The sequence below is a fragment of the Maylandia zebra genome, linkage group LG16, assembly GCF_041146795.1.
Source record: "Maylandia zebra isolate NMK-2024a linkage group LG16, Mzebra_GT3a, whole genome shotgun sequence".
NCBI classification, from domain to species: Eukaryota; Metazoa; Chordata; class Actinopteri; order Cichliformes; family Cichlidae; genus Maylandia; species Maylandia zebra.
In genome coordinates, this window is record NC_135182.1 from 7,118,269 (window position 1) to 7,136,522 (window position 18,254).

Sequence of the window (18,254 nt, forward strand, 5' to 3'; positions counted from 1 at the left end):
TAATATATAAGTCACTTAGACAACCTAAAAATTTTATTGCTGGGCTTTTTTCAGTGTTTTATTTGTTCGTGAGTCAATCGGTTTGGCTGAGATTAAAGGTATTAGATTAGATTAGCTAGAATAAAACTTTATTAATCCCCTGGTGGTTTCCTCCTTGTTTTTTACACAGCTGAATAAACATCAAACAGAAAACTGATTAAACAGAAGTATGAGACAGTCGAGAATTTCCGCCAGTGTCCTGTTATATTTTAGATAGCAAGGAGCAGACGGCCGAGTTTATTAAACTCCACCGAGATAGCGGTGACGCTAATCAGAAGCCTAGACCGTCCAATTTCCCCAGCCGTTTACTTCCGGCCTACCCGACCTTCTGAGGACCCGGCCCACGTAGACCGCGAAGGTCCTCAGGAGGATGCAGCCCATGAATTTGGACATGACCTTAGTTCTACCACACCGGGTAAGACCCCTGGCAGACTGGCCTGAAACACTCCAGCACATAAGAGTAGAGTGCAAGATGCTAGCAGGCAGGACAAGTATACCAATTAACATTTGTGCAGCATATGTCCTTGAAGTCCAGAGGTCATCACCCAAGGTAGCTGAAAATGACCAAGCTAAGTGTGGGGATTCCTAATATAGACAGACAAACTGGTGATGGCTATCCAGCCAGAGATAATAGTGGTCGAAAAGCAGAGGGAGATGATTGTAGTGATAGATATAGCTATATCAAGTGTTAACAACACGAGGATGACTGAACGCGATAAGCTTGAGACTTGAGAAAATGTAGTGTGAAGGCAGTAGTGGTTTCCGTGGTTTCCGTGTTTTTTTTTTCTTTGCTTTTATACTAATCCTATACTAGTTCCAGGGATTTAAAACAAATGGATGGGCAAACAAAATGAAGTGCATAGGACTAAACGTCAATTCGTCAGATTCCCTGAAGTTGTTTACATGTTAGTAGAGAACTTAATGAGTCCCATAGAGGATGGAAGGTTTTCTGATAAAACAAAGCCACAAAACAGAGTCAATTACTTACCTTCTTAGTTCAGTGCAGGAAATATATTACTACAGTACTTTAAAGCATTGTTTATTTAATGGATGTTGAATTAAATGTAACATTGTTAACTCTTGGTGGGTTTGCAGAATTGCACAAATACAGATATCTTTATTTTGTGGTTATATTCACATTATATATTCTGATACTCTGCTTTAATTCCATTATAGTGTACCTTATTTGGACTTGCAAAAACCTTCATGAGCCAATGTATATTTTTATTGCAGCTTTGTTAATCAACTCTGTTCTTTACAGCATGATTATCTATCCGAAGCTCTTATCTGATGTTTTGTCTGAAAAACAGACTATATCGTATCCACTCTGTCTCTTCCAAGGATTCTCATATTACACCTCAGCTGTGTCAGAGTTTTTACTGTTGGCAGCAATGGCATATGACAGGTATGTGTCTATATGCAAACCCCTGCAATATCCAGTTATTATGAATAGAATAACTATTTATGTATGTGTGATTTTAGCTTGGCTTATACCTGCTTTTGAGATTGCAGTGTCATTTGTGCTGTATTCGAATGTCAAACTCTGTAGCTTTACTCTGACAGCAATTTTTTGTAACAATTCATTTTACAGGCTTCAGTGTGTGCCCTCGGTTGTAATATCTATATATGGTGTGGTCATGTTGATAAATATGACCTTTCTACCAATGCTTTTCATACTTTTTTCATATATCAGAATTCTAAGAATATCTTACAGTTGTTGCAGAGAAACAAGGAGAAAAGCTCTAAAGACATGTTTACCCCACTTGCTGGTGTTAATCAACTTTTCCTGTTTTTTTTTCTTTGATATAATTATAGTTAGACTGGAATCTGATCTATCAAACACTGTACGCTTGACATTGACGTTTCAGTCAATTTTATTCCATCCTCTTTTAAATCCAATCATATATGGACTCAAAGTGAATGAAATTTTTAAACACATCAAGATGTTGTTGTGTCAGGTTTAACAACACTGGTATTACTGCACCATTATCAAATGTATGGGATTTCATTGTAATGTGAGTTAGTTAAAAGAGTTTCTTATCTCTGATTTGACATGCAAGATAGAAGGACAGAGATCAACATTTATATAAACGTTGATCTCTGTCCTTCTACTGACAACAAGACGATAAACATAATGGTCATAAAACAAAGATAAACAATTTCTTAAACTCTTGCTGGTAATGTTTGAAGTCTAAGCAGCTCATATGCCTGCTTTTCACATTTTTCCTTCTTTTTTGTCACAGGTTATCTTTTACTATTGTGGGTTGTAAGCGCAAAAAATAATTTAGTTAATTGCTACCTCTCTCTCTCTCGCTCTCTCTCTCTCTCTCTCTCTCTCTCTCTCTCTCTCTATATATATATATATATATATATATATATATATATATATATAGTACTGTGCAAAAGTTTCAGGCAGGTGAGAAAAAAATGCTGTAAATAAAGAATGCTCTCAAAAATGGAGGTGTTAATTATATATTTTCATCAATCAAGATGGATGATCAACATGATCCATTTTCAGATAAATGTTTTTCAACTTTTTCATATTTTTTCATTTTTACTTTATTACTGATTCTTATTTGCAATATGCTACAAGTGCAACATAGATGGAATAAGTAGTAACACTTTATAACTGTTGCTTAAGGCCCTGCATCTTCATCTCTTGTCACATATTATTGTTCTCTGTGGGTTATAAACCAAACAGATGTATGTAGAAAAACAATCTTGAAAAGTACAATCCCAGTTACAAAAACTGGGGACACTGTGTAAAATGTAAAAAACAAAAAAACTAAACAAAACAGAATTTAATAATTTGCCATTCTCATAAACCCATATTTTACTCACAATAGAACATGAGAAACATATCAAATGTTTGTTTGCTTTAGGGCTAATACCTCATGATTGGCATTGCAAATTTCTGTTTTTTTCCATACTGTATAGAGTGTATTGTAGGTAAGTTTTGGAAGTAGAGTGTTACTCTGATACTATCAGATACAGCACTTCCTCACAAACCCTCACAGGAATGTGGCATTGATCATAAATCTGTTGTTATGGCATGCACTCTACACCCCTTCTTTAACTCTACAGGCCTGACCAGAGCATAAGAGGTGGTTGTCATGGTAACGAGGGTGTTGCCTGCAAAAGGGCGTCTCCATATAGCGAGATGCCCAGAGAGCTGCAGAAGAAGAAACATGAGCTGGTATGAGACCTAAGGCCACTCTCAGCTCATTTGACCAATCATGTTAACATTCAGTTTCTTTGATTCATAAAAGTGTATACCGCCCTGGCACAGTGCCTTTGTCTCTGAGCCAGAGAAAGGAGATCCATGGCGCCATGTAAAACAATTAAAAATTCTAAATATTTCGATGATAAATTGTGAAAACTTAAAATTGGAGCATATTGTCTTCTCTCTCATAAAAAAGCCCTCAACAGTTTCTTAGTTTAGCTTTCAATTCAATTCAATTCAATTCAACAAAAGTCGCCTCAAGGCGCTTCATAAATACAGAGAAAAACCCAACAATCATATGACCCCCTATGAGCAAGTACTTTGGCGACAGTGGGAAGGAAAAACTCCCTTTTAACAGGAAGAAACCTCCGGCAGAACCAGGCTCAGGGAGGGTCGGCCATCTGCTGTGACCGGTTGGAGTGGGAGAAGGAAAACAGCATAAAGACATGCTATGGAAGAGAGACAAAGGTTAATAACAGATATGATTCAATGCGTCTCTCGGCTGGCCTGGGAACGCCTTGGTATTCCCCCGGATAAGCTGGAGGAGGTGGCTGGGGAGAGGGAGGTCTGGGCCTCTTTGCTTAGGCTGCTGCCCCCGCGACCCGGCCCCGGATAAAGCGGATGAAGATGGATGGATGATTCAATGCAGAGAGGTCTATTAACACATAGTGAGTGAGAAAGGTGACTGGAAAGGAAAAACTCAATGCATCATGGGAAAACCCGGCAGCCTACGTCTATTGCAGCATAACTAAGGGAGGATTCAGGGTCACCTGGTCCAGCCCTAACTATATGCTTTAGCAAAAAGGAAAGTTTTAAGCCTAATCTTAAAAGTAGAGATAGTGTCTGTCTCCCGAATCCAAACTGGAAGCTGATTCCACAGAAGAGGGGCCTGAAAACTGAAGGCTCTCCCTCCCATTCTACTTTTAAATACTCTAGGAACAACAAGTAGCCTGCAGAGCGAGAGCGAAGTGCTCTAATAGGGTGATATGGTACTACAAGGTTTGATTGATTGATTGAATCTTTATTTTGAACATGTTGAAAAAGTATAAAAAAAATAAAATAGAATTAAAAGAGACAAATGAACAAAGCAAACAAAGCAAACAAAAGGAAAACGAGCAACCACAACTCCAAATAACGTCCATGTTCAAAAAGGAGCAGGAAGAAGCATAAGCTTATTTAATCCCACCCCTTTTCCACTATCTAGTATCAATAGACTACAGAAATACCTCCTTGTAATTACATTATATGTTATGTGTAATTTTTTTTTTTTTAATATATACACATGTTTCTATCTATCCATACCTACGTATATACACACATACGCACATATACACATTTTCAATAACCCCATTAACACCTGAAGGATACACAACCTACAATTTTATATATATTTAATATATATATATATATATATATATATATATATATATAAACAAACACCCAGCACGCCCCTGCGGGCGGTTTATCCTTCAAGCTCGGGTCCTCTACCAGAGGCCTGGGAGCTTGAGGGTCCTGCGCAGTATCTTAGCTGTTCCCAGGACTGCGCTCTTCTGGACAGAGATCTCCGATGTTGTTCCTGGGATCTGCTGGAGCCACTCGCCTAGCTTGGGAGTCACCGCACCTAGTGCTCCGATTACCACGGGGACCACCGTTACCTTCACCCTCCACATCCTCTCGAGCTCTTCTCTGAGCCCTTGGTATTTCTCCAGCTTCTCGTGTTCCTTCTTCCTGATATTGCTGTCATTCGGAACCGCTACATCGATCACTACGGCCATCTTCTTCTGTTTGTCTACCACCACTATGTCCGGTTGGTTAGCCACCACCATTTTGTCCGTCTGTATCTGGAAGTCCCACAGGATCTTAGCTCGGTCATTCTCCACCACCCTTGGGGGCATCTCCCATTTTGACCTCGGGACTTCCAGGTTATACTCGGCACAGATGTTCCTGTACACTATGCCGGCCACTTGGTTATGGCGTTCCATGTATGCCTTGCCTGCTAGCATCTTGCACCCTGCTGTTATGTGCTGGATTGTCTCTGGGGCATCTTTACACAGCCTGCACCTGGGGTCTTGCCTGGTGTGATAGACCCCAGCCTCTATGGATCTTGTGCTCAGAGCTTGTTCTTGTGCTGCCATGATTAGTGCCTCTGTGCTGTCTTTCAGTCCAGCTTTGTCCAGCCACTGGTAGGATTTCTGGATATCAGCCACCTCCTCTATCTGCCGGTGGTACATACCGTGCAGGGGCCTGTCCTTCCATGATGGTTCCTCGTCTCCCTCCTCTTTCTTGGGTTTCTGCTGCCTGAGGTATTCACTGAGCACTCGGTCAGTTGGGGCCATCTTCCTAATGTATTCTTGGATGTTCGTTGTCTCATCCTGGACTGTGGTGCTGACACTCACCAGTCCCCGGCCCCCTTCCTTCCGCTTAGCGTACAGCCTCAGGGTGCTGGATTTGGGGTGAAACCCTCCATGCATGGTAAGGAGCTTTCTTGTCTTTATGTCAGTGGCTTCTATCTCCTCCTTTGGCCAGCCTATTACCCCAGCAGGGTACCTGATCACGGGCAGGGCGTACGTGTTGATGGCCCGGATCTTGTTCTTACCATTCAGCTGACTCCTCAGGACTTGCCTGACCCTCTGCAGGTACTTGGTGGTTGCAGCTTTTCTAGCGGCCTCTTCATGGTTCCCATTCGCCTGTGGGATCCCCAAGTACTTGTAACTGTCCTCTATGTCTGCAATGTTGCCTTCTGGTAGTTCAATCCCCTCAGTTCTGACTACCTTCCCTCTCTTTGTTACTATCCGACTACACTTCTCCAGTCCGAACGACATTCCAATGTCATTGCTGTATAGCCTGGTAGTGTGGATCAGTGAATCGATGTCTCGTTCACTCTTGGCATACAGCTTGATGTCATCCATGTACAGGAGGTGGCTGACAACTGCTCCGTTCTGTAGTCGGTATCCGTAGCCAGTCTTGTTAATGATCTCACTGAGGGGGTTCAGGCCTATGCAGAACAGCAGTGGGGACAGAGCATCTCCTTGGTAGATCCCGCACTTGATGGTGACTTGTGCTATGGGCTTGGAGTTGGCCTCTAGTGTTGTACGCCACATCCCCATTGAGTTCCTGATGAAGGCTCTTAGGGTCCCATTGATCTTGTACAATTCTAGGCATTCCAGTATCCAGCTGTGGGGCATTGAGTCATAGGCCTTCTTGTAATCAATCCAGGCAGTGCACAGGTTGGTCAGTCTGGTCTTGCAGTCTCGGCTGATTGTTCTGTCTACCAGTAGCTGGTGTTTTGCGCCTCTGGTATTCTTGCCAATTCCTTTCTGTGTCCCGCTCATGTATTGACCCATGTGCCTGTTCATCTTAGCCGATATGATGCCTGACAGGAGCTTCCATGTAGTACTGAGGCAGGTTATTGGTCGGTAGTTGGAGGGGACCGGTCCCTTCTTGGGGTCCTTGGGGATCAGGACCGTCCGGCCTTCAGTTAGCCATTCCGGGTGTCTCTCGTTAACTAGCAGCTGGTTCATTTGTGCTGCCAGACGCTCGTGGAGTGCAGTCAGCTTCTTCAGCCAGTAGGCGTGAACCATGTCGGGCCCTGGTGCTGTCCAACTCTTCATACTGGAGACCCTTTCTTGGATATCTGCCACTGTGATGGTTACTGGACCCTGTTCAGGGAGGTCGCTGTGGTCAGCCCTCAGATCCTCTAGCCACTGAGCATTGCCGTTATGGGTTGCATCCTTCTCCCATATGCTCTTCCAGTATTGCTCCGTCTCCAGCCTTGGTGGTGCTGTTCTCTTATTGGTCCCTTGCCACTGAGAGTACACCTTTGCTGGTTCTGTGGAGAACAGCTGGTTTATTCTCCTGCCTTCTATCTCTCTGGTGTACCTCCTCAAGCGGCTGGCCAAGGCTGTGAGTCTTTGCTTGGCAGTTTCCAAGGCCTCAGGTATGGACAGCTTGCTGTATTTCTTAGGCACCTTATTTGTCGCACCTTTCTGCAACTCCGTTAGTTGGCTAACCTCCCTCCGTGCTACTTTGATCTTGCCCTCTAGCCTCCTTCTCCATGGAGGGTACTGCCCCTTGTCGCTGTTCAACTTGTAGCCAAGCATCTCACTGATCACTGTTGCCGTATTGTAGATCAGCTTGTTAGTGTCGGTAATCGTGGTTGTAGGTATTGTCCGTAGTGCTGCATTAACATCATCTAGCAGACCTTCTGAGGGAACTTCACGTAATCTTGGTAACCGGCTACGCGGGATCCAGGTTTCAAGCTTGGCCATGATCCTATTTTTCAGGTCAGTTCCTCTCGCACTCAACGATCCTTCTCCTATCGCACTTGGGGCTATGTACCCAATCTCGGGTGGGGGTGATGATATCTCCCCCCTGACCTGGCGTCCTGACTCCTCCTTGCCGTAGCATTTGTGTTGTACCTCGTCAATCTCTAGCTGTGAGAGCAGTCCCTTCTTTCGAATGTTGGAACACTGAGCTACTAGTTGTTTCGCCGTCATTGTGGATGTTGGGTATCGAAGAATCCATAGGTCCCTCATCCTATTCATGTAGCCCCTTCCGCTGGGGTTACTTGCATAGTAGCATTCCAACAACTTCACGTAATCTTGGTAACCGGCTACGCGGGATCCAGGTTTCAAGCTTGGCCATGATCCTATTTTTCAGGTCAGTTCCTCTCGCACTCAACGATCCTTCTCCTATCGCACTTGGGGCTATGTACCCAATCTCGGGTGGGGGTGATGATATCTCCCCCCTGACCTGGCGTCCTGACTCCTCCTTGCCGTAGCATTTGTGTTGTACCTCGTCAATCTCTAGCTGTGAGAGCAGTCCCTTCTTTCGAATGTTGGAACACTGAGCTACTAGTTGTTTCGCCGTCATTGTGGATGTTGGGTATCGAAGAATCCATAGGTCCCTCATCCTATTCATGTAGCCCCTTCCGCTGGGGTTACTTGCATAGTAGCATTCCAACAACGCCCTGTTTTCGTCTCTTGCCCACCGATGCCTTCTTGTTCCAGTAGCCCACTTTTCGTCAGGGTGCCCTGGTTCCTCAACACCTGACGCGGACCTTGTTGATCCGGGCGACGTCCGAGCCGGCATGCCTTCATATTTATCTGTCTCGCTCATGTCTGCGGTAGGCTTGCTTAGCATAGGGGGTCTAGCCTTAGGACCCTTACTGGATACAGACGCCCCAGGCAGGAATCGAACTTGCGATCCTCTGTTCCAAAGGCGTGTAGTCTAACCACTACGCTGGATAGCGTAGTGGATATATATATATATATATATATATATACATATATATACACATACATACACACATACATACACACACATACACATATATATACATATACATACATATATACATACATATACATACACACATATACATATATACATACACACACATATATATATATATATATATATATATATATATATATATATATATATATATATATATATATACATACATACATACACACACACACACACATACATATATACACATACATATATACCCATACCAACAAACCCGTGCATGCGCACACACATGAAAATATTAGACAAGAACACCCTATCAAATCTCTACCTTTTCCCTGTACCCTGTAAAAACCATATCCTTAAACCGCTTTTTAAACTGCGCCATGCTTGGACATTGCTTCATATCTTTACTTAGTCTGTTCCACAGCTTCACTCCACACACAGAGATGCAAAAACTTTTTAATGTTGTACGGATACGAGGATGTTTTAAATTTAATTCCCCCCTCAAATTGTATCCCCATTCCCTTTTAGAAAACATTTTTAGAATATTGTCAGGAAGCAGGTTATTTATTGCTTTATATATAATTTGTGCTGTGAGAAAATGAACCAGATCTGTGAATTTTAGAATTTTTGATTTTAAGAATAGTGGATTTGTATGATCTCTGTAACCAGTTTTATGGATTATCCTTATGGCCCTTTTTTGTAATATAAAGATTGATGATAGCGAACATTTGTAAGTATTGCCCCAAACCTCTGCACAGTAATTCAAATACGGTGCAATCAGGGAACAATAGAGAATGTGGAGTGATTTGTGGTCCAGAATGTGTTTTACTTTACTCAAGATTGAGACACTTCTTGAAATTTTGTTATGTATATGATTTATATGAGACTTCCAGTTTAATTTATCATCTATAATCACACCAAGAAACTTATGTTCAAGTACTCTTTCAATTTCCACACCATCTACATGAATCTGCACTTGTGCATTTCTAAGGGAATTCCCAAATAAGATAATTTTAGTTTTACTTAGATTTAGCGATAGTTTGTTCCTGTTAAACCATTTTTTAATTTTGCACATTTCTGAAGTAATTGTATCCAGCAGCTCCTTTAGATTCCCCCCAGAACAAAAAATATTTGTGTCATCTGCAAATAATACTAATTTTAATATATCAGATGCCTTACAAATATCATTTATATAAATAATAAATAATTTTGGACCCAGTACAGAGCCTTGTGGAACACCACAAGCAATGTCCAAGCATGATGAGGAATGGACACCCAGCTTCACAAATTGTTTCCGGTCACTTAAATAATTTTTCACCCATTGCAGTACAACCCCCCTAATCCCATACCGTTCCAGTTTATTAATTAATATGTCATGATTGATTGTGTCGAATGCTTTCTTGAGATCCAGAAATACTCCAGCTGCATACTGTTTCTGATCTATAGCATTCGTAATCTCCTCAATTGATTCGATTAATGCCAGAGATGTTGATCTTTTTGATCTGAATCCATATTGACTGTCAGAGAGTAATTTATATTTATCTAAGAATTTGTCTAATCGTTTATTAAAGGTCATTAAGATAAGATGGGGCCTGATTATTTAAGACCTTGTATGTGAGGAGCAGGATTTTGAATTCAATTCTGTATTCAACAGGAAGACAATGAAGGGAAGCCAAAACAGGAGAAATATGCTCTCTCTTTCTAGTCCCTGTCAGCACTCTTGCTGCAGCATTTTTGATTAGCTGAAGGCTTTTCAGGGAGTTTTTTGGACATCCTGATAATAATGAATTGCAGTAGTCCAGCCTGGAAGTAATAAATGCATGAACTAGTTTTTCAGCGTCACTCTGAGACAGGATATTTCTAATTTTAGAGATGTTGCGCAAATGGAAGAAAGCAGTCTTACATATTTGTTTAATATGTGCGTTGAAGGACATGTCCTGGTCAAAAATGACTCCAAGGTTCCTCACAGCATTACTGGAGGCCAAGGTAATGCCATCCAGAGTAAGAATCCAGAGTAAGATACCATATTTCTAAGATTTTCAGGGCCGAGTACAATAACTTCAGTTTTATCTGAATTAAGAAGCAGAAAGTTAGTGGCCATCCAGGTCTTTATGTCTTTAAGACATTCCTGCAGTTTTGGTGTGTGTTATCTGGCTTCATGGCTTCATGGGTGTCATCTGCATAGCAGTGAAAATTTATGCCATGTCTTCTAATGATGCTGCCTAGGGGAAGCATGTATAGTGTAAACAGAATTGGTCCTAGCACTGAACCCTGTGGAACTCCATGATTAACCTCAGTGTGTGAAGAGGACTCTCCATTTACATGTACAAATTGGAGTCTATTAGATAGATATGATACAAACCACTGCAGTGTAGTACCTGTAATACCTACAGCATGTTCTAATCGCTCTAATAGGATATTATGGTCAACAGTATCGAACGCTGCACTGAGGTCTAGCAGGACAAGCACAGAGATGAGTCCACTGTCAGAGGCCACAAGAAGATCATTTGTAACCTTCACTAAAGCTGTTTCTGTGCTGTGATGAGCTCTGAAACCTGACTGAAACTCTTCAAATAAACCATTCCTCTGCAGATGATCTGTTAGCTGTTTGACAACTACTCTTTCAAGGATTTTTGATATGAAAGGAAGGTTGGAGATTGGCCTATAATTAGCTAAGACTGCTGGGTCTAGAGATAGCTTTTTGAGTAAAGGTTTAACTACAGCCACCTTGAAGGCCTGTGGTACATAGCCGATTATTAGAGATAGGTTGATCATATTTAAGATCAAATAATTAATTAATGGCAGGACTTCTTTGAGCAGTTTTGTAGGAATGTGGTCTAAAAGACACGTTAGAGAGTGATATTATACCCCTTTCGTCAAAAAAAGTGACAGGTTACTTCCGGAGCTCATTAATTATTCATGAGCTCCGGAAGTCCGGAAGTAGGAAGTAATTAAATTATCCCCTAATTAAATTAGCCCCTAATTAAATTAGCTCCGGAAGTCCGGAAGTAGGAAGTAATTAAATAATAAAAATATGATATTCATAAAAATATGATATTCATAAAAATATGATATTCATAAAAATATAATTGATTATTTAGAAAGTTTCTTATATATCAAAATAGCATTCTTTTATTTCTTTAAGCAATTAAAAAATTTATTTATTTTTTTATGCTCAAAAAACGCCATCTGGTGGTGGGTCAGTGTGTGCGCGCGCCCGCGCGCGCCCGAGGCTGTGTGTCTGGGCGTGCGGGGGCGCGCCCGTGTCTCCGGACCGTGCTCTCTCGGGCTCTGTGCTCATGTGTTTAAAAATGTATTAAACCATATTAAAATTGTTTAGTTAAACTTGTGCTTTTGTAACGTTCAGTATGGCCACAAACACATGCTGCATGCCTTGGGGGAAAACTTTATTTAGATTTATATGCATTTGTAGATTTAGAATAAAACTCATACTCAGAAAAAACAACTCGCGATCCCCGCAGCCCCCTTAACCTAATCCTTAGATACATAAGCAGGGAAAACTCCTTAAAAAACCCTCCGCTATTTCTCCAAAACCCTACAATAACTTGTTAGGGTACCCCCTCTATTCCCAAAACCTTATATTCGATAACAGGGAAAATCCTGAAAAAATCCTTAGTCTTTTTTCTCAAATTCAGCGCCCCGCGGCTCCCTTCATGCTCAGCCAAACAAAGCCAAAACTCCTTTTAAAAATTTCTCCGCGATTTCTCCAAAACCCCTAGAATAACTTGTTAGCTACCCCTCTATTCCCCCCAAAAAAAGCGCTATAATCCAAAAACATTGGGAAAGCTCCTTACTCTTTTTTCTTCAAAAACTTGCCTCTTGCTAGCTACCTCTAAAATTCTACGCAGAGTCTAAGTTCTACCTCGCTCTTAATCGCACCGACCCGCAACAGCTTCCAGAGCACAATTTTTTCCTGCTTGTTCGCTCCCCGCTCTGCTCCCGAATGCGCTGCTTACCTCGTTTGAAAATTCCCCCCTTAGACCAACTCCGCCTCACTGCGCCCCGCTGCCAATCACATAACCCTTGCACCGCTCCCTTCGCACCCCGGTTAGCCAATCCACTCCAGGTCTGATTTTACGATCTCCCGCTGATGTTAAGACTATCTTCGAACCCCCAGAAGACCCCTGCCTTCAGCCATATCAACAACTGGAACCGCTCAGACTGCTTGCGACTTCGCATAGGGAGCGGCCGATTTCAACAGCAACTTGCGTCTCTTTCCTTATCCGCATATCATTCGGTAAGTGTTAATCTTGCTCTCTAACTACATTTTTGCATTTTCCTTTTTACCATTCTGTCAATCCTTTCATTTAAATAAATAAATAAATATCACAATGGTTTGTAACAGGTACAATACACCATCCATCCATCCATTCGCCTCCACTTATCCTTTTCTCAGGCTCGCGCAGTGCGCTGGAGCCTATCCCACGTGCAATACACTTTAAAATATATATAAGCTCCACTTTTAACCCCCGTAAAAGTTTATACATTACATGTCTACATCACCTATCATGGCCTCATCGGGTATCTCATTTTTTCTCACTCTTGTTCATATAATGTTTATATTTTTACTGTTTGTAAATACTCGATGTTATTTCTTTTCAGACTCTGAGATAAACCTGCTCAACTCCTCTTTTTTTGAGTCTCTCGATCGAATTGGTAGGTTTGGTTCATTCTTGTTCCCCTTCTTAACAGCTAATTGTACAATAAAAACAAAACATTTACCCTCTTTTTTCATTTTTATCAAACTTTCTAGATATCTCTGACTTGGACACCTTTATTGGTACGAGTTCCCCGAATTCTTCACCACCAGTGCTTGTGCGATCCACAGGAAAGAATATTCGTCTCTCCACACGGGACAGAGAGTATTTGCTCTCTACGCTAGATCGCCCTGCTTCATCTGGCCCCAGTTCCATTCCCGTCGGAGCTTGTTCTCTCCCGCAACCCTCTGGGAAAAACTTGCGCCTGTCCGCCGGGGACAGGCAAGATTTGCTATATCATCTTGTTATTGTTATGTTATGCTTCTTTGATATTTTGCTAGTTTGCGTGTTTTAAAACTCTTTTTGTTTTTCTTTATATTTTTAGACCCAGATGTGTTAACCTGATCCCTGCGAAACACCAGCTCTGCGTGGATTTTGACCGCGAGTGACCGGATGTTGTTTCCGGCCTGAGGTTGCCTGAAATGCCGTGAGGCTCGTTTGAAAGATTGCGCCCGAGACCAACTCCGCCTCCAAGGCATGCCTACCTTTAGCTGCCACCAGTGAGATATCAGAGCCGGGCTCCACATATCCAATCAGGAGCACGAGCAAGACAGCTTTTGCAGACTCTCCAGAAATATACAAGTCCTTACCAACTGCTCTGCAACCCAGTGTTTCTGGTCCCCTCACTAACATCGCTTTTTGAGATATTTTTTATGAACCACCAAAAAAGCAATTTTACCCCACAGACTGGGTCTGAGGGCAGCAGCGGGGACAAATGATTGAAGCGACGGACATTTCATGGCTGGTCTTGCATAATCGTGAGTTATTATGTCATATGGTGATAAGTACATAGTTTTGCAAGAGGCATACAAGCACTGTGGAAAAAGTAATCATAAAACTGTTTTTGTGAACACCCTACGTTATGCTTTAAAAAATGTGATACATGTAATGTGATCATCAAAGAACATGATTTTTTTTTAAAAAAAACTTTTATTCTTATGCTTTTAAAGTATGTCAGATTATCTTAAAACACTTATTTGTATGTTATAATGTTTTTCTTACACCATGTGTAATTTTTATAGACACCTTATTCATTGTATCAATGTGTAATTATGTATCTTTGATAAATAAATAAAATATTTAATCTTGTATTTGTGTACTTTCTGGTGATTCAATAAAAAATTAGTCACATATCGCTCTGATAAACACAGATGGCTGAAAGAAATGTTTGATGGAACAAAGGAAACAAGTGTCTTGCTGCTAAACTTTTAAGTCACCATGGTTTAAATGAGAAAGTCTGTATGTAAAACATGAAAAACTCCATATCAGTGATATCTACAAAGGTGTACTCATTTCTTTGTAATGGTACTTTACTGTTCCAATGAAACAAAAAGAAAATCTCATTTTTAAAGTACATTTTTCGGCCACCCTGACCTATTTTCAGGGGCAAGAATGTTGATGTTAGACTGTGTTTTAAATCAGGTTGTGATCTTAAACTAACTATCACAGCACTGATTTCAGTTGTAATGTCAATTAGAATCCCAATTTGGCTTTTCTCCAGTCAGTGTTATGGTGAAATTTAACTTGTTCTTTTGTGTAATTGCACATGGCCCAGCAAAGGACCCCTTAGTAAACTGTACAGCATAAGTTTTCAATTCACTTTTGTCAGAAAACTTCACAGTATGAGAAGTTACAGCACAGTTTCTCCAAACGTGTGGTTCTTTTTCAGCCAGCGTGCTTTTAGAGCATCTACATTAGCTCATGTAGTAAAAGTACAATCAGTAAGTGTACTTTAACATTTGAGATTCCGAGTCACTCTTGCTTAGATCATGTGAACTATATCATGAACCTTTTTTTGTATAATGCATCAAACGTGTTCAAATCAGTTTATTTTCAATTTATTTTAACTAATCTAGAGACAAGCAACTCCTTTTTAGCTTCTGTTATGTATTTACCTCTCACACCTTAATCTAGATGTTAGTGTTCTCAGAGTTAACATGTCTCATGTTGCCATGTTGTATTTCTAATACCCAGCCTCAGTGTTCGCCCTGTTGACCCTCAAATCCAAACACCAATGATCTAGATATTCACAAAATTCATAAGGAGATTCTTAAGGTCTTAAGTTTTGTTGTTTTTATGTTTTACAAAAAAAAAAAACTTCACATTTTTTATATTTTTAAACGAAAGTGACATGCAAGGATATTTTTCTTTAGTGATGTTGCTTCAGCAATCTCAAATACTAATTATTCTGGGAATTTTTATGGTCAAACTATGTGATTTTCCAAATGTGTATGTGTGGAGTAAAATGACCTTGTTCTTATGATGTTGTCACCGTGAATCATTTAGGATTAACAACACAAATTGTATCGATAGCAGAAACAGTCTTATAACTTATAATTCTCACACGTTACCGCTAGTTTTACAAACGCAGTCTTCTTCAGCTCTGTTTATGTAGCTTTTATGAAACTGATTTTCCATAGTACAAGTAGAATTTAATTTTTCTTTGCTCTCCAGTATAAATGCAATAATTTGCAGGCTTTTTACTGAAACTCTCACAATGCAACACTCAATGCTCAGAGCTTCATATATCAACAGCTCTGAAAATATCTTCTTTTTTAAAGTAATGTAGGACAGGATCTCTCACTCTCTGTGTCTCAAAAAAACCCAACTAAACTGGCAATCACCACTAAACAAATGAAAGTAGTTTATGGCTTTTTTATCAGCTGCATTTCTTTCATTTATGTATTGATCCCATTGTTTATTGGTAATGCTTTTAGGTCACTGTTTTAGCATGTCTGTCTCACACTCCATTTAAACAGTTTAACAGATAGTGGGGTCTGGTAAGGAAGTTGGGGGGAAGCAGACAACTCCACAGGAAGAGTCTTTTTGTCTTTTCTCCACTGTAAAAGATAGCAAGGCAGTGTGAAACTTTCTTTGCGGGAAAGACAAAACTGAGAGCCATGCTAGGCTCAGTGAGAGACTCTGCTCACCCTCTGCCCCAGCGATGGCAGTCCCTCACCAAGCTTGATTTCTGTTCTTTGTCTTGATTAAAGAATGTTAGCTACCGCTCATCGCTTGTCTGCAGGCTTTATTAAACGGAAAACTTCCACAACAACCTCTAAACAGTGGTTTATGGCTTTTTGTCACCTGCAACACCATGTAACACTTGGATGTTAGATTCTTTTACCAGTCAGTGTTGTTAGCCCCAACCCCCAGGCTCCAGGTGTCTGAGCTCTAACCCTGGCTGCCAAATGTCCCCCTGAGGCCTTTGTGCCTTTTACCACCAGACTAAGTTTGTAGTCCTATCTACTAATATTATTTTATTTTTTTATTATAGCACAAGGTTCAGTTAGGTTACTACTTTGACTTCCTCAATTTGAGCACATTTCTGACCCGATACTTTATCAAGCTTTTACTCGAGTGTTTTTGACACTAGCAGCTGTACTTCTACTTAAGTGAAAAATTGCCTGCAATTTTGCCACCTCAGTTGACACTTTTCTGGAGTTTGTACACTTTTTATATTGAAACGTTCAACGTTTTACGTGTTATCCTTGATCACAGTTCTAAACAAGTTAACTTTCTTCACTTCAAAGTAACCCAAAAAAAGAAACTATATGTCCAGTTCTCTTTACTCCAAACCTGGTTTAAGGCTATGCTGTTGTTGTGATATGGCCATACAAATAATATTAAGTTTAATTAATCTTTAAAAAAAAAAAAAGGCTGCTTCATGGCTACCTGTTCAGAGAATTTGCAGACTTTTATGGAAACTGTCACAATGTAACACTCTCACTGTCAAAACATGGTTGATCCATGTTTCTATGAACACTGATTAATATATCAACAGCTCTGAAAATCCTTTTTTTTTAAAGTAAAGCAGAACAGGATCTCTGTATCTCTAAAAATCCCAACAAAACTGGCAATCACCTCTAAACAAATGGAAGTAGTTTATGGATCTTTATCACCTGCAACACCATGTAACACCTAGATGTTAGACTATTTTACCATCACATTTGCAAGGGTTTATGTGTTATCCTTGATCACAGTTCTAAATAAGTTAACTTTCTTGACATAAAAGTAGCCCAAAGAAGACAAATATATGTCCAGTTCTTTTTTACTCCAAACCTACTGATCGGAAAACATTATGTGATGCTGGAAGTTTTCATCCTATCCATCTGCAAAACAAGTTTACCTGTAAGTCAACACATTAGACGTAAGCAAATTTGTGAAATTCCTGAACAATGTGCTTTGTGGAGTAGCAGTAGTACTAGAACTAGTACTAGTAGTCCTAGTATTCTGCAGCAACCAGGCTTCAAGAGTGATCACTCTTGTGGCTTTAAAATGGTTAAAACATGTCACAGTCTTAACCGCAAATCAGAAATGTTGGTAAATTTAAAAAGGAATTTAAACGTCAGCTTTGACATAGACACAGACTTTATTAATGCCACACTCAGGAAATTCACATGTTACACATGATTTAGGTCACCTGCTAAATCCCCAGAGCAATAACCCCATCAGCATCATTAGCCTGAGTGTTGATCCTCCAGGTGAGTGAGTGGAGTTGAGTGTGTGTGTGTGTGTGTGTGTGTGTGTGTGTGTGTGTGTGTGTGTGTGATCAGAGGTGAAGCTGCTTTCTGCAAAGTCTCATCAACAACATCTTTAGAAACAAACATCAACAACCAGGAAGAGTCTAAAAGCACTAAATATGAAACAGACCATTTACCATACCCAACACTGAGCTCCTGCACAGTCAGATGGAGTGAAACATAATGTCCCAGTGGTGTTCTGTTGGATTTAGCAGGTGAGCGTTGTTGCCAGTCAAAACCTTTTTGGAAACTCTTTACAAGAATCAATGTAATTATTTGTTTTACTTGAATCAAATGTATTGGTTTATATACCTGAAATAAAACTTTTTTTTTGGAAACCCGTTACATCAAATAAAACTTTCTTGGAAAAGCATTGCAAGAATCAATCGAGTTATTTGTTTTACCCCATTCAAATCTATTGGTTTCATTACA

The 18,254-nt window shown here is 40.4% G+C and overlaps 1 protein-coding gene and 1 long non-coding RNA gene across 2 annotated transcripts; both read left to right on the plus strand.

Moving 5' to 3' along the window:
* Window positions 1-1,085: 1,085 nt before the first annotated feature.
* LOC101463813 (olfactory receptor 6N2-like) lies at window positions 1,086-2,003 on the plus strand. The gene has a single exon (XM_004572008.2). The coding sequence runs from the start codon at window positions 1,086-1,088 to the stop codon at window positions 2,001-2,003; it is 918 nt and encodes a 305-aa protein (XP_004572065.1).
* Window positions 2,004-11,800: 9,797 nt separating this feature from the next.
* On the plus strand, window positions 11,801-14,568 carry LOC143413032 (uncharacterized). Its single transcript, XR_013093588.1, has 4 exons — window positions 11,801-12,779; window positions 13,145-13,198; window positions 13,296-13,521; window positions 13,625-14,568. It is a non-coding gene; the product is annotated as an uncharacterized LOC143413032 (long non-coding RNA).
* Window positions 14,569-18,254: the final 3,686 nt, after the last annotated feature.